Raw genomic sequence first — 14,567 nt, 5'->3', positions numbered from 1 at the left:
CTGGGGAACTGGGAGGATGTAGCAGCTGTGCACCAGCTTTAGAAATGTCAGTAACATTTTAAAGATAGACTTAAAACCTTGGTGTCTGTTCATCTCAATGCTTACTGACTTGTAAYTAAAGTTTTGTATTTCTTAGCGTGCTTTCTGGATGGTTCAAATAGACTTTTGCTAGTATAAATCCACTTAAAACTTAGTGGGTTTCAATAGCAATACAATACAGTCTGTTCTGTTATTTAAACATTTTGGGTTTACATCTTTAAGGAATGAAATAGGGAAACAGTTTAGATTAAGTTCCTGTAAGGCAATTATAAAACTAGTATAGTAAAACTAGGAAGAATGGCTACAGATGGTTCCCTGTGAAAATCTGAGGCTGTGTCAAAACGTCTTCTAGGTCATGCTTGAATTGATATTATCATTAAACACCTGGATGGAGTACTAAGCTCAGACATGAGATAAAGCTCTTTARTACCGCAAAGCTGTGATTGCTCGGGTCAGAGTTCAAAGTGTTGTTAACAAATTGAAAAAATGATAGGAGAACAAAAATACAGTGTATAGCAATAATCAGTGGTGTATGTGCAAAATACAGAGAAAGATATACCAAACATACAAGACAAGAACAAGATGTAGGAAAGAAATATTTTAATGTAATTGCAAAACGAAAAGACATTTCTTGGTGTGAGACTATTAATAACAAAATTGACAAGAATGCCACTTGAATCCAGGTTTGTCATTCCTTGCAGATATTTGCCTTGTGGATAAAGGAACTATTGGCCCTAATTTTGCCCATTTAGTTCTTTAAACTAAAAGCTTAGAAGCTGAAGGGAAGAACAGCGTCAATTGCTTCCCAGTAATTCTCATGTAGGTTAAAGGATATGGAAAAGCTTCCTTGAAAATCTTATTTTTATATTTGGATGATAATGTGGTTTGTTTTTCTTTTTTAAACAGCTCTAATGGATAACCCCTCAGTGAAATTTCTAGCATTGTAGTGTAATTCCTTCATACAACCGAAATTCAGCAAAACAATTTGAAGCCCTATTAAGAGAAGTCCCAAGTTTTAAAAATAGTTGCTATAGAGATWCAGTTTTCTGTTATGGAACAACACTGGCACCCAGTGGTGGTCTCGTACTAGTGCGGTCTTTTAAGATGCTCTGCTTAATTGCTTCAAGTGTTTTCTTTTGTGGAGTTATCAAGTAAGAAAAATTTGAAAGCTTTCTGTGATTTTTTTTCCTTTGAAAACCTTACCCTTTTATGGCACRATTGTATAAATCTGCTTCTGTAGCAAAGAAATGTAAGGAACATTCTGTTTTTTTGCATAAACAGAGTGAAAATAACCATATAAAATTTACCATAAAACTGAAATGTTTTGTGTGGCTGGCACTGAATTAGAAGTGGTAGTGCAGCTTGTGTTTGCTGCAAATATCACAGTGATTCTGGGAAGAGTTGGGAATTTGAAGTACATAAATTTTGTAGAACATGTTTAATAATTAATTATTATTGATTTTTTATTTATTTAGTGATTACAATTTTCCTAATTTACTTCTTTCCTTAAAGAAAGCTTCTATTTAATATGATGTTAATTCTAGAGATGTGGAAGAAAATCAGAGAGGATTTATAGAAAAATTATAATATGTGATAGAGAAGGAKAGAAGCTTAAAGATTTGTGTTTGTGCATGAACTGTTAATTACAGAGAGAGAAAACATGCTTTTCATGAAAGCTGCTAATGAAAAATTGGCATTATTAGGAGAGTTGTTTACCTGGTAGATTTAATTACAGAATAAGGTTCTCATTTAAAACCTTTTGTATGTGTGTGTTTGCAGATGAAGTGTTCGATCCAGCAGTATAGAGCAGGCAAAAAATCTTGCTTTGATATCACCAATTTCTTGAGTGTTTCAGACATAGGTAATATGGAACAGTACAGAAATCTGTCTATTYGGGCCACATCAGGTGTAATTTGTTCTTTGTGGAGTAAAGCAGAACCTAAAGCGAGCTAAGTAGAGRCACAGGGAAGAATGGCACTACGGTTGTATCCCACAGCAGTGGGAAGTACCAAAAAGGAGAGTGTGCACACCGATAATGTGCAAAAAAGGGTTATTAAATTGATGTTATACTTGATATGAAGAAGCAGTGGGAAAACAGCTCTGCCTGTCACTGATGCAATATGTTTTTCTGTGTATTACAAAGGAAGAATTACTGAAATCTGTTTTTCATAGAAATTTGTTGAGAACATTTTGACAGAAAAATTGCAGATTTGGATTTATATGTGAATGGTTCATGTAGAAAATGCTGATTCATTACTAATGGTTTTAATTCAATGTTTCATTTCAAGGTGAGGATGCAGATACTTTCTAGGAGATGTTTTTCTGACAAAGCTGTTGCTAAGAGGATTGTACTGCTGCATGTCTCAGATGAATGGAGCTGGACTGGGGGAGGAATAGGTGATATATCCCTCGGGTTTCAGCAACCATAATGCAAAAGAATTGCAGTAGAAACATTTATTTTCCTCTCTCTTCTGAGCTCCTTTCTCTTGAGAATGCTCCACAAATAACCACCTCAACCATTTGTGGAAGCACTATGCCCATTTGGTTACAAACTGTGATTTTATTTCTTTTTTCTTCTAATTTGTATTAATGTTCCATGGCCACATAATCCCTATGTGACTCCTGCAGCACAACTTACTAAAATTCCCTTGAAATCAGTGCAGTTCTTTTCATGACTTCARTATATAACTTTTAAGATTGTTTAAAACATGTAAAAAAAGAAGTCTAGTGAGTAATTTATTTCTTGGAAACTGAAGGTGCTTGCAGTGTATGTTAGTCTAGTTACCAGTCCTCATACCAGAAGGTTGTGTTGTGGAGTATGTGTGGTGGTGKTTTTTTTGGTTTTGGGAAGTAATTTGTGTCATTGCTGACTTTATATAAGATGTCAGTGATCAGCCACTGTTGTTTTGRACTTCTTGGAGAGATTTGTGGAGCTTGGCTGCTGCTCACTCTATGCTTCTCACACATTTATTTTACCTTTTATTTATTTGCTACTTCACRTTAAGCAAAAGTGCTTAATTCTGAAACATTTGTTTACAGAAGGACAAGGGAAAGTTTCTTGATTGTGGCAGCAGYACTTCTGTGCCAGGTTATTCCCAGTGTCCCTGGCTTTATAAAGGAAACATAGTGGGGACATTTTGGGATGGAGTTGTGCAGAGCAAGAATTGATAGACTCTGCTTGTWCAGGACTGCCAGGTAGATCTTGGGAATTGGGAGCTTATGAGCACTTCCAGCAGCACGGTTTGCTTCATGGGTGGTTTAGGATTGCTTCCTTCCCCTTGGYAATAGGAAATGTGTGGGATTAATGTAACAGGATTACACTGTAGGTCACATTTTGTTATCTAAGGTCATGGTATTTTGCAGAATGGGCAGAACAGGTAATGCAGGTGCTGTGTGACACTTCAGTGAATACAGTAGAGACACAGAGCTGCAGGACTGTTCTTTTTGACTCGAGAGCAGCTTTTTACTGTCTTTGGTTTGATTCAGGGTCAGATTTTTTTTTTCTTCCTAGATCTAATACAGAGAGCAAAGAATTGAGTGGCCTTATGGCGTAAAGGTCCTATCTTCAGCATATCAATGCCCTCATTAAGAACAGRTAGAGAAGGGAACTCTGTTTCCTTCAGAGCCTGGAAAAAGCTCAGACTTAATAATCTTCATGTTGTGGAGGGAAGGATTATGCTATCTGAAGAGGTAGCTTTGTGTATTGGAACTCACTTTTCATACTGGAGCAAGATAAATATATATGTGCTCCTGTTTAAATATAATTATTTAAAAATAAATGTAATGAGAATATTTATTTTTATTTCTATAAATATTTTGTGGGCCTGTAGCAAGAAATATTTAAAGCTAAAACTTCAGCAGTGAATTTTGTAATAGCAGAATTAATCTTGTCCTGTATAAAGGTTAATTGTAGGTCAGATTCTTGTTTACTCATTCTTCAAAAACAGTGTTTCTTGCTGGGAAATGGTAGCACTTATGTCAAAGTACTTGGCTTGAGTAACTGTAAGACAACTGCAGTCCCTTTGGCTTTGGTAGAATGAAGAATGACTTCATTTGCATTTGGAGCAGAAGAGGAAGAATCCTTCCGTGACTTAGCCAACAGTCTAAAACTCAGCCTATGGATTTTGTACTCCCCCCAGCCCCTGCTGTTCAACTTATGTTCAGTTTTATACCGAAGACAGCAGAAGGGAGTTTATGATACTACTCTTTCTAGGAAGKCTGTTGGTGTAATTAAGCCACAGTTGAAGCCTTGAGAGCAGGATAGTCTGTTGGATGTATCTGTTTCCCCTGGCACAGAGTGGGAATGCTGTTCTGCTTTACCTTCTGACTCCAGCTAATGAGATCTACTAATGCACACGAGTTGCATTAATCATTGTACTGGAGCTCAGAGTTGCTCAGCTGGGAAACCCTATATTCCCATGCAAGTCAACACATCTTGCTWCCTTATTCTTCTCAAGCATCTGTCTTTTATAAAAAAAATAGGATTTTTTCTTCTTAGGCTTATATATACTTTTTTTGCTGTCTGAATTCTTTCATTATTGTTTTTTCTTCTTTTTGGTGATGGTGGGCTGTTGACTCAAGATTTACTAGATCCCAATGTTTGATGTGAGCAGTTACATCCCATCAAGTGTCTCTGTTAGAGCACAGCTGGACCAGTAATTAGTCTGGGARCACTGGCAGGCCTGGAGAGGGCAATGTTAAAGTTACCAGGGCTGGAATCAAAAACRTCTGTCAAGTGTACTTCCCTGCAAGTATTCTGCCTTGTTTATATGTTACACTGTGCATGTTATTTTCTTTRAAAGGGAATATTTCTTGAAGCACCCAGGAATATTTATTTTTAGTGTTTCTTAGGGTCTATTRCTCTTTGTTTCTTAAATCATTCTTTTATTATTTGGGAAATGGTGATATCATGGTGAGTAGTTATTTAAATGTTGAGGAGGTACTGTGCTTTAGATTGGGTATCTATCAATTATTTAATAGTTGCTGTGATGTATTTGAATRAAATGAAGAGCTGTGCAGAGAAGGCAGGTTGCCAGCTACATAAAATTGAAAACTGAAACTACAAATAGGTTATGCTAGGCAAAATGAACAACAGATGTCACAAACTGTGACCACTCAAGTTAAAATTATCTTTTTTTAAAAGTGTTTTTTGAAAGTTAGAGTAGGTCAGCCCTTTTAAATGGATTCACGTAATTAATTCAAAACTTACTTAGTGTTCAGATGAACAAGTTTACTGTATACTTACAGAATTTTTGCAGAAAGATACTGATCCTGWACTGCCACCATCAGTCACACAAATACTTTTCCAAATGTGATTGTGGAGGAGAATTTTTATTCTCATTTCATACTTTTCACCATATTTGACCTTTCCTAAACTGTAATGCACTTTCATTTTTACCAGTTGCTTTGCAGCCCAGGCAACCAAAATACATTTTATAGGATGGCAGTGTTGTGTGACCCAGCCCTTGAGGGATTAACTGTACAGCCTTGCTCTTTACAAATAGATGTAGTTGTGTTTTGAGCAGGATGGGAATTGTTTGTTTTGTTTTGTTTTGTTTTTCTTAGCAAATGCACAAGTAAAAATATGCCTCTTCCATTAAGTAAAGGTCAAAGGCCTGATCTTGAAACCAGGTTCATGTAATTTTGGGGGGTGAGCATGAGGGGCACAGTGCTACCCTTTTTGTGATGGCTCTGATTACTTTGTAAGTGCAACTTTTGTTCAGGTTTGCGTTTTTTAGAATTTTCTTCCGTTTAGAAATTCTGAAAAAATAAATGTTTTTCTTAACCTCATCTCAGTGCAAGGAAACTGATTACATTAAGCAATTTTTAAAGTATTTTTGCATCTATGCTTCAYCAGTGCAAAAGATAGGGACTAAAGACAGTCTCATACACAGAATAAATGTTTGTCTCATTAATACRTCATGTGATATTCTAATTTTTCTTTTCTTTAACAGGTATCTTTCAGATGAAGGAATTGAAGCTTGCTTAAGTTCATCTGAAAAAGTTAATACAAATGATATTATCCTAGTTGCCCTTAATGTAAGTTATGGTAGTGAAATTTTTTTTCTGAGAAATTGTGCTAAAAATTATTTGTSTAATGGCTTAAGTATAGATTTGTGTGTCTAATTAAGTGTACCGTTGTCTGTGTGATTTACATAAAGGACAGAGTACTTATCTCTCTCCTTGCCTGTATGAACTGKGAGTTTTATTTGGAAACAGCACCTATTCCAAACTGTGAAACCTAAAAGAGAAAAAACGAACAGATTTAGCAGCAGGAAAACATTYTTTTGTTTATGGATTATAGAACTAAAACTACAAGCAGTAATACAACCAAAAGTGCTATGTAATGAAATGARTATMAAATTTTAGTGCAAAATAAGTTTGTTGGGATCAGTAAAACACCTTACTTAGTTTGATTCCTGGACATGACACTCCTTAAAGCACATTCAGACTACATATCAATGTGGTCTACATATTTATGTAAACACTAACAGGTTTTTTTCTTTCCTGTAGAAATCTGGATTAGTAGTCACAATTTCTGCCAAAAAAATAACAGGAATATACAAGTTAGAGAAATCTCTTTGAAGTAATAAACTGTAATATTTTAAGAGTATGAGAAAAGTGTGCCTGTGAATCCCTGTTTTTTAGAATTCTAGCATATACATTGTTGGTAAACATTAGTAAGTTTGCTGCCTTTCTTGATGTATTTGGTATTATATTTTAACATATTTTAYCAAATCCATACTCAGATGTTTAAAAGCTTTATATGGTTTAATATAAACTTTGTYCTTTGTAATAACTATGTGTAGTTTCAAGGGGGAAAACAATGTAGTSAAGTGCTTAAGAGAAAAATATGCTTCCTTGATGAAAATAGGAATAATAAAATAATGGAATTATGTGAGAGCTGTTGGGGATTATTTTGTCCKCCCTCAAGATTCAACCACTAGATGGTTTTAGATGATACTCTGGAAAGAGTGTCCCCTCTGCTCCTTGCACTTGTTCTTGAAAGCATATATGCAATCACATGTATATGTACCAATTCATGTAAGTAATATGAAAAGAATTAAAGCAAAATAATAAATGCAAAGATGCAAGCAATGTAACACAAAACATGCAGAGGGTAAACAKTTGATTTCTGGACCGTGTTAGCATGTCCATGTATTTGAGAATGCATTGCTGCTTTRTACACAACCCAGATAAAATGAGTTTTTGGGTATTACCCTGCATGTAATCATGTGCTGTAACAAGTATTGACATGTTAAATTGTGCTTATGTTGTTATTTCAGGTTTGTTTGATAGATAATACAAATTAACCAGAAACATTGCACTAATACTCCTAAGCCAGAATTAATTGCTTAGCACATTTTATCATTAAGTCAGTTGTTTTTGTGCCTGGAAGATTAACTTTTCTGTTGGCTAAGTGGAGAGTAGCAGTGTGTCTTTAATGGCAAGGATAACAGTGGATTTATATTCCACTTCTTACAAATTCTTCTTTGACTGCTAGAGGCACATTGCATGCAGAAGAAATCCAGAAGTCAGCTGACCTTTTTACTTTGTTTGAGCGTGTGTGTGTGTGTGTGTGTGTGTGTGTGTGTGTGTGTGTGTGTGAATTGCTTAAATGTGAAATTGACATAAATGTATCTTCAGTCCTTCAAATATTTTTATTTTGTATAAGAACTTAAAATGAATTTGTAAAAGTTGTGTCCCCTTCCCGCTGCTCCAATTGCAAAGCTGGAGACTTCATAAAGGGCAAGTCCTGCCTGAGCARCCCAGTGACCTTCTGTGATGGGGTGACTGCATCAGTGAACCAGGGAAGGGCTACAGATGTCMTTWAGCTGGRCTTCTGTAAAGCCTTTGACACAGTCCCTGAGAACATCCTTGTCTCTAAATTGGAGAAAGATGGATTTAATGAGTGGGCGGATAGGGGTATAAGAAAGTAGTTGGACAGTCCCATCCACAGGCTGGTGGTCAACAGCTCAGAGTCCTGTGGGCATCAGTGATGAGTGGTTTCCCTCAGGACCAGTGTTGTTGAATATCTTCATTATTGCCATAGATGAAGGGACCAAGTGCACCCTCAGCAAATTTGTAGATGACACCAAGCTTCCTGTGCAGTGCTGTTGACACACCTGAAGGACAGGATGCCATCCAGAGGCACCTGRACAAGCTCAAGATGTGGGTGCCTGGGAATTTCTTGAGATTTAACAGGACCAAGCACAAGGTGCTGCAYCTGGGTCAGGGCAATCCCTGGTGTCGGGGTGGAGAGCAGCCCTGCTGAGAAGGAAGTGGGGGTGCTGCTGGATGAGAGGCTGTACATGACCCAGCCATATGCACTCAGAGCCCAGAGAGCCAAACGTGTCCTGGGCTGCATCCAAAGCAGYGTGGGCAGCAGGGCAAGGCAGGGGRTTGTGCCCCTCTGCTCTACTCTGGTGGGACTCCACTTGGAGTGCTGCATCAAGTTCAGGGGTCCCCAGTGTAGGAAGGACATTGACCTGTGGGAGCAAGTCCAGACACCAAAATGATCAGAGAGACAGAGTGGCTGTCCTGTGAGGAAAGGCTGGAGAATGGGAATGGCTCAGCCAAGAAAAGAGAAGGTTTGGGGGTGACCTAATTGTGGCCTTCCAGTGCCTGAAGGGAGCTTATGAGAAAGATGGAGAGACTTTTTACAAGGACATGTAGTRAAASGACAAAGGGGAATGCCCTCAAACTGAGAGTARGTTTAGGTAGATATTAGGAAGACATTCTTTGCCACCATGAGGTTGGTGAGGCACTGGTACAGGTTGTCCAGAGAGGTTGTGGATGCCCCATTCCTGGAAGTGGTTGAGTTGGATGGGGCTCTGAGCATTATGGTCCTAATGGAAGGTGTACCCTGCCCATAGGAGTGGAACTAGATGATCTTTGAGGTCCCTTTCAACCCAAACCATTCTATGATGATCCTGTGATACAGATGTGGAACACAMGGGAACAGTTTATAAGAGCCTGTGTGCAATTCAGAGACATGTAACTGACAGATGACAGATCAGTTTCCTCAGATGGGCTCAAATTAAAAACTGAATGGGCTTCCTTATCACTACCTGGCTATCTTGTGCAACAGAGAGAGGACTGGGCATTTACCCCCTCTATAGATACTCAGTAAATATACTGAAAGCACATTCCTATGATTGTTTTTTATTGGTAACATAACAGTGTTTCTCACTGAAAGCCAGAATAAATTGTTTGCAATATTTCAGATACTAAAATACAGTCCTGCTCTGTTCTAGATCAGGATGCCAGAACAGTAGGCCACTGACATATATTAATGGCAAATTACTGTTCAAGTTCTTGTAATAATTACATTTGGCACATTTTTGTTTGAAAGTGTTTTCTGTGATCATAGTAAATAAGGTTTTGTGCATGTAAAAGGRCACAAACTAAAAATACTTTAACTGCTAGATGGAGGGCAAAGAAAGGTGTTTGCCTGAATTAAACCTCACAGTTATGTTTGACAATTAAACATTGCATAGTCATTTGGCTTCATCTATTTAAAAACATCCTAATCAACATTGAAAATGTGCTTACAAATGTAATTTTAAAAGCTAAAGGATTTCTTTTGTATACTCCTTGTATAATAATAATTGCTGAATTATTTTTTATCACACCCGGAGGAGTGGATTTCTAGAATAAAGAGTTGTCATTATGGAAAAAATGCTCTTTTACCTATTTAATAAACATTTTGAAGTTGATATTTTAAGTTAATATTCTCTTGTCTTCTGTATTAATTTCAGACAGATTTAAGAACGATTGGCAAGAAGTTCCTCCCCAGTGACATCAATGGTGGAAAGGTGGAAAAGGTAGACAATATTTTTACTTCACTTTCCTGTGTTCTGTKATGTCAGTCTTCTATGGCACATTAGTCTGCTTTTGTCATCACTTAGCATACAAAAAATTTCAATATAATATTGTGTAAATATATTAATATAAGCTTCATGAAAGCAGACATTCTGATTTTTATTTCACAACTTTGAAATGCTTATATAAAAATCTGAACAATCCTAGCAATTTCATTTGTTGCTGAGAAGTCATTTAACCTGTTTGGTCTTGACATTGAATGTCAAAAATATGAAAAGTTCATTTTTTYCCCTCCATTATCCTTTGAGGGCAACAAAATAGTTCAGGAATAAAGCAAAGTAGCTGTGGGATTCTGATACATAATGATGCACATTAATGCTGTTTTACTTGCCTACTGACATCCATGGCGGTAGCTATATGCTTTATGTACCTTTTCTAAGACTGTGCTTTCTACGTGTTACATAGATAAAGTGTTACACCATCTAACATATTTTAGAGAAGAGTATTGTATTTGAAACTTGGATGTGTTAGATTTTAACATATGTTGTGTGTTTAGATTAAAATAAAGTTTMTGTCCTTCCATATACCCTTCCTGTTTTGTTCCTTACTTGTAATTCAGAGAGTGGATAAATAAAGGAATTTTTATTTTAAACCTAGCAGTAGTTCTCACTTCATTTTTTTATCCCTTACTTCAAATACTGACAGTCTATATCACTGATGTAAAAGTGATACATATTTYAGTGATGTAAAAGTGGGGAAGCATATTTCATTAATGTTGAAATTCATCTGGTTAGTAGTAAGTTRAGGTGGGTTTGTTTTAAGAAAGCAGGATTGATTGATGAGAGAARTTGTCAAGAGCTGTTAGGATTTGTTTGTTCTCTTGTCTAAATGAAGTGATTACTGCTGTAAGCACAGATAAGAAAAATCTTATTCTTCTATAAGAAAAAAAGCACAAACATTATTGCCAGTTATGCAAAGCACACTTGAGAGAGAGTCCATTGCAGGATCATAGATTTTATCTAGGGAGCAGATCTATGCTTGCAGCATATAACTTAGTAAGCCAACTTTATGGGAAGAATTTTATTAACTTCATCTATATTCATAGATCTTTCAAAAATTATTCTACAAAATGCCAAACCAGCCTCTTGCAAAACATTTCCTGGAGGGTGATGATCCATCAGGTTTTGAAAAGASTGATTGCACGGAAAAAAATCTGTTTAAGAAGGATTCCTAATTATAAGTTTCAGCTCAAGCTATTAGTTAGTATGCTGAATCCTTGCTTTCTTAACTGTAGTTTCCTTTTTTTTTAAGTCACATAAAGCAAATCTGACTCCTTGATCAGTGCTGCCATTTAGCATGCAATGTCTGCAAATACAGTATATTTGCTTTATGGGAAAGGAGCAAYTTGTTGATATAATCCCTCAGTAGAAAGTAGTAATTTGTTGTTCAGAAGTGATTCAGTGAAAAATAGAAATTACGTGCTACTGTTGTTCCTCTTAGCCAAGACTAATACCAGTGTTATTTATCTCTATCTTTAGAACCTATGTTTCCACATCTTGCATAGAAAATAACTTCATTTTGTAGCACTATTATAATAGGAAAATAATTGCATAAAAGCTGGCAGAGTCCTAGTATGAAACATGGGAATTTGCCCATTACAGATGGTTATGAACTTCAGTCATTAATACATAGATTAATATCTGTGTTTTATATAGATTTATAAAAAAATCAATATTACCAGCATTAACCACAAGATGGCCACATTTGCATAGGATTTGGAAGAACAGAATCCTCCCTTTTCTGTCTAGGTTACTATATACTATAAATATATGTTAAGTACTTTTAAAGGAATAAAAGTGAAGACTGTAAAGTTACAATGTATAATAGCTGTTTCATTTAGGGTATTACTGGTTTTGTTTTGAGAACTTAGTTTCATTACAATGGAAACAGTTAATTGCAGAAGAAGCATTCAAAGGATTTAAGTTGTGATCTCAGTTTCTTTCTGAGTGCTGACARATTGATGGTAAGCAGTAGAAACATAACGCGCCAGCAATTTATTTCCTGTTTAAGATTACTTGTATGCTTCCCAATTTCTGTTTCATCGGGTTTTTTTGCTTCCTACAGCCTTTTTTCTCTAATTTATTTTTTCAAAGTTGTTATCAGATTTGCTGTTCCAGTTAAAACTGATCTGCATTTAAAAAAGCCTCGTACAGTGAGAGTAATTGTTACATCAGGTCTTCTGTGGTGCTACTGTGCTCCCATTCTCTTATTCATTAATTTACCTTTATTTATAATTACCTACTAGTTATCTGCTCTCATATTGTGTTCTTCTTGGCTACCTATTCTGTTTCTTCAAGGTTAGAAGCTGGTGAAATGTGTACTTTGAAATTTTTCTACTGTCTTAGGAGCTAGAGGTCAATTGAGCAGCAACAGACAATTAATTTTACTTTTCAGAGAAATTAAAATGACTCTGCTATCGCTGTAATGTGAAAAGTGGTTTAGGTGGTTAGTTTGGGCTTGGGTTTTTCCAGCTGGGTTTATTTTGCTTTATTTTGGGGTTTTGAGTTTGTGGGGTTTTTTTTTGTTGTTCTTTTTTGTTTTTATTTTTAAAATTTTTTAAAATTATTATTTTTATTTTTTGTAACATAGGTTGTGGTGTGTATATTAGGGTATGCTGCATTTTTACGTAATCAGCAGACAAGTGATGTCCCTTCAGTTTGTTATGTTTTGATTGGACCATTGTTCAAAGAAGGTGTCCTTATAGTTGGTGTTTACAAAGCAGTTGTACATGAAATTTCCTCTTGATCTAAACAGATAGTCTTGTAMGTGAGAAGACTTTGTCAGAGACACCCTGCAGTACAGCATGTRAAATCTTATCTGAACTCCATACTATGTTGAAAGTGACAATGTCTGTGCTTTTGTTTGTTTGCCTCCTCAACGTTTTTCGTTCATTTTTATTTTATAACGGATATCTCAGAGATGTGTGAAACATCACCACTGTTTCTCTGAAAAAGCCATCTTYATCATGCTTTAGAATATACAGTACATGAGTGATAGAAATTGAACATGACTGACTGATCAAATTACRCTTTTCTTTGCCTGGGGGCATCTGTTGGTGTGTCTAGATACTGCAGTGTGTTTGCTTAAGAGTGCTAACMGTTTTGTCTTTTCTGTTTGACTGATCTAGCTGGAAGGGCCATGTGTCCTGCAAATACAGAAAATTCGCAATGTTGCTGCACCAAAGGATAATGAGGAATCTCAGGCTGCTCCCAGAATGTTACGTTTACAGATGACTGATGGACACACAAGCTGCACAGCTATAGAATACAGTAGCATGTCAAAAATAAGGTGAACAACTTTCTTTTCCATGTTTTGCTTTGATACTTAAATGTGCTTGAAATAATGGAAGTGTCCTTAGAAATTTATGAAAAAGATTGCTTTGTAAAAGAGGTTTCTTTCTCAGCTTTSTATATAAAGGAGAAACTTAAATTCTGCATGCACAGGTATATATGAATGTAATTTACAGTTCTGTTCATGCTGAAGTATGTAATGGAAGAAAGTGGATTTTTGCAGCCATCTACTGAGTTGTAATTTCATGGTACGCAGCATTTTGTGTGTGTGTGTAAACTTCGGCCGAATTCCCAATTTTTAATAGTAGCAGATCTCTTGCCTTACCTTTGTAGCAGGAATGCCGCAGGCTTGACACACCTAAGCCAATGCAACTAACGCTGCTTAACCATGGGCAGGCCTTTAACTTGRGTGTTTCTTCAGCTGAAAGTGAAGRGTAAGAGAGCTGATTACTGCTGAACATGRGGATGTTTTGTGTGTTCAGTTATGGACATGCTAAAAATGATCTCTGGTATTTAGTCTGCAGTCGCCATGTGCTCTGCACTCTTCTAGTTCAGATAACTTTTAAAAAAAAACAAACCTTCCTCTGTCTTTCTCTGCCAGCTGCAACRGTTAGATATAGATATATACTTAATTTTTGAATATCATCTTTTACTGTTAARCTGCTCCTTCTGAGCAGGAGCCAGCTTGCAGTTTAGAGTGATGCTGTCAGAACATTTAATGATATTTTAATTTTAGCTTGAGMCAGCAGAACTTGGAATATGATATTCCAATGCGAATATAAAGACAGCAGTAAAGGAAGGCAAAYACACTCCTGTGTAAGTAGATTCTAGATCACAAAATGTTTAAAGATGAACTCCCAGTACATGGCATAATTTGAAAGTTTTTGATAACATCTCAAAAACGTTAGAGAACTCATCGCTCTAGTAATGTTGTGAGTTCTTCTTTTTATGTAACATTTAAAGATTTGTGTTATATGTMATTGTTTCAGGTCTGATGTTGGACTGTTAAACTGGAATGTTATGCTGTTTAAGGACATAGCGTTACTTTAAATAAGTAAAAATCACAATTTTCTTTAAAATTATAGGTTTTTCATGAGTATGGTTTCCATTTACCCCTTCCCCCTTGCATAATTGAATTTTTTTCTGTATTTCCTTCATGTCTATTTTTTTATCTCATTTTCTTTGCTTTTATCAGATCAATCCAAAAATCCATTAACATTCCTAAGGTTAAATGCCACTGGTACTGTAATTGGCTGACTCCACTAAGAATGTTCCTCACCATGTGGTATAGGCCTGTGATTGCAACAGTAGCTTTAGCATATTTTAAAGAGATTATTGTCTCTCAGTTGAAAG

The 14,567-nt window shown here is 36.1% G+C and overlaps 1 protein-coding gene across 1 annotated transcript in view; it reads left to right on the top strand.

Annotated features, from left to right (window-relative positions):
* TDRD3 (tudor domain containing 3) overlaps positions 1-14,567 on the top strand; it is a 94,065-nt gene that overhangs the window by 33,760 nt on the left and 45,738 nt on the right. Inside the window, exons 2-4 of the mRNA XM_057372833.1 lie at positions 5,994-6,078; positions 9,801-9,866; positions 13,052-13,212. Coding sequence (XP_057228816.1) covers positions 5,994-6,078; positions 9,801-9,866; positions 13,052-13,212 — 312 coding nt within the window. The remainder of the gene's footprint in view (positions 1-5,993; positions 6,079-9,800; positions 9,867-13,051; positions 13,213-14,567) is intronic.

Source organism: Malurus melanocephalus, unplaced genomic scaffold, assembly GCF_030028575.1.
Source record: "Malurus melanocephalus ecotype Western Australia unplaced genomic scaffold, MMel_1.1 scaffold_179, whole genome shotgun sequence".
Taxonomy (NCBI): domain Eukaryota; kingdom Metazoa; phylum Chordata; class Aves; order Passeriformes; family Maluridae; genus Malurus; species Malurus melanocephalus.
Note: the sequence above shows the minus strand (reverse complement) of the source record. Positions and strands in the feature narration are given on the sequence as shown.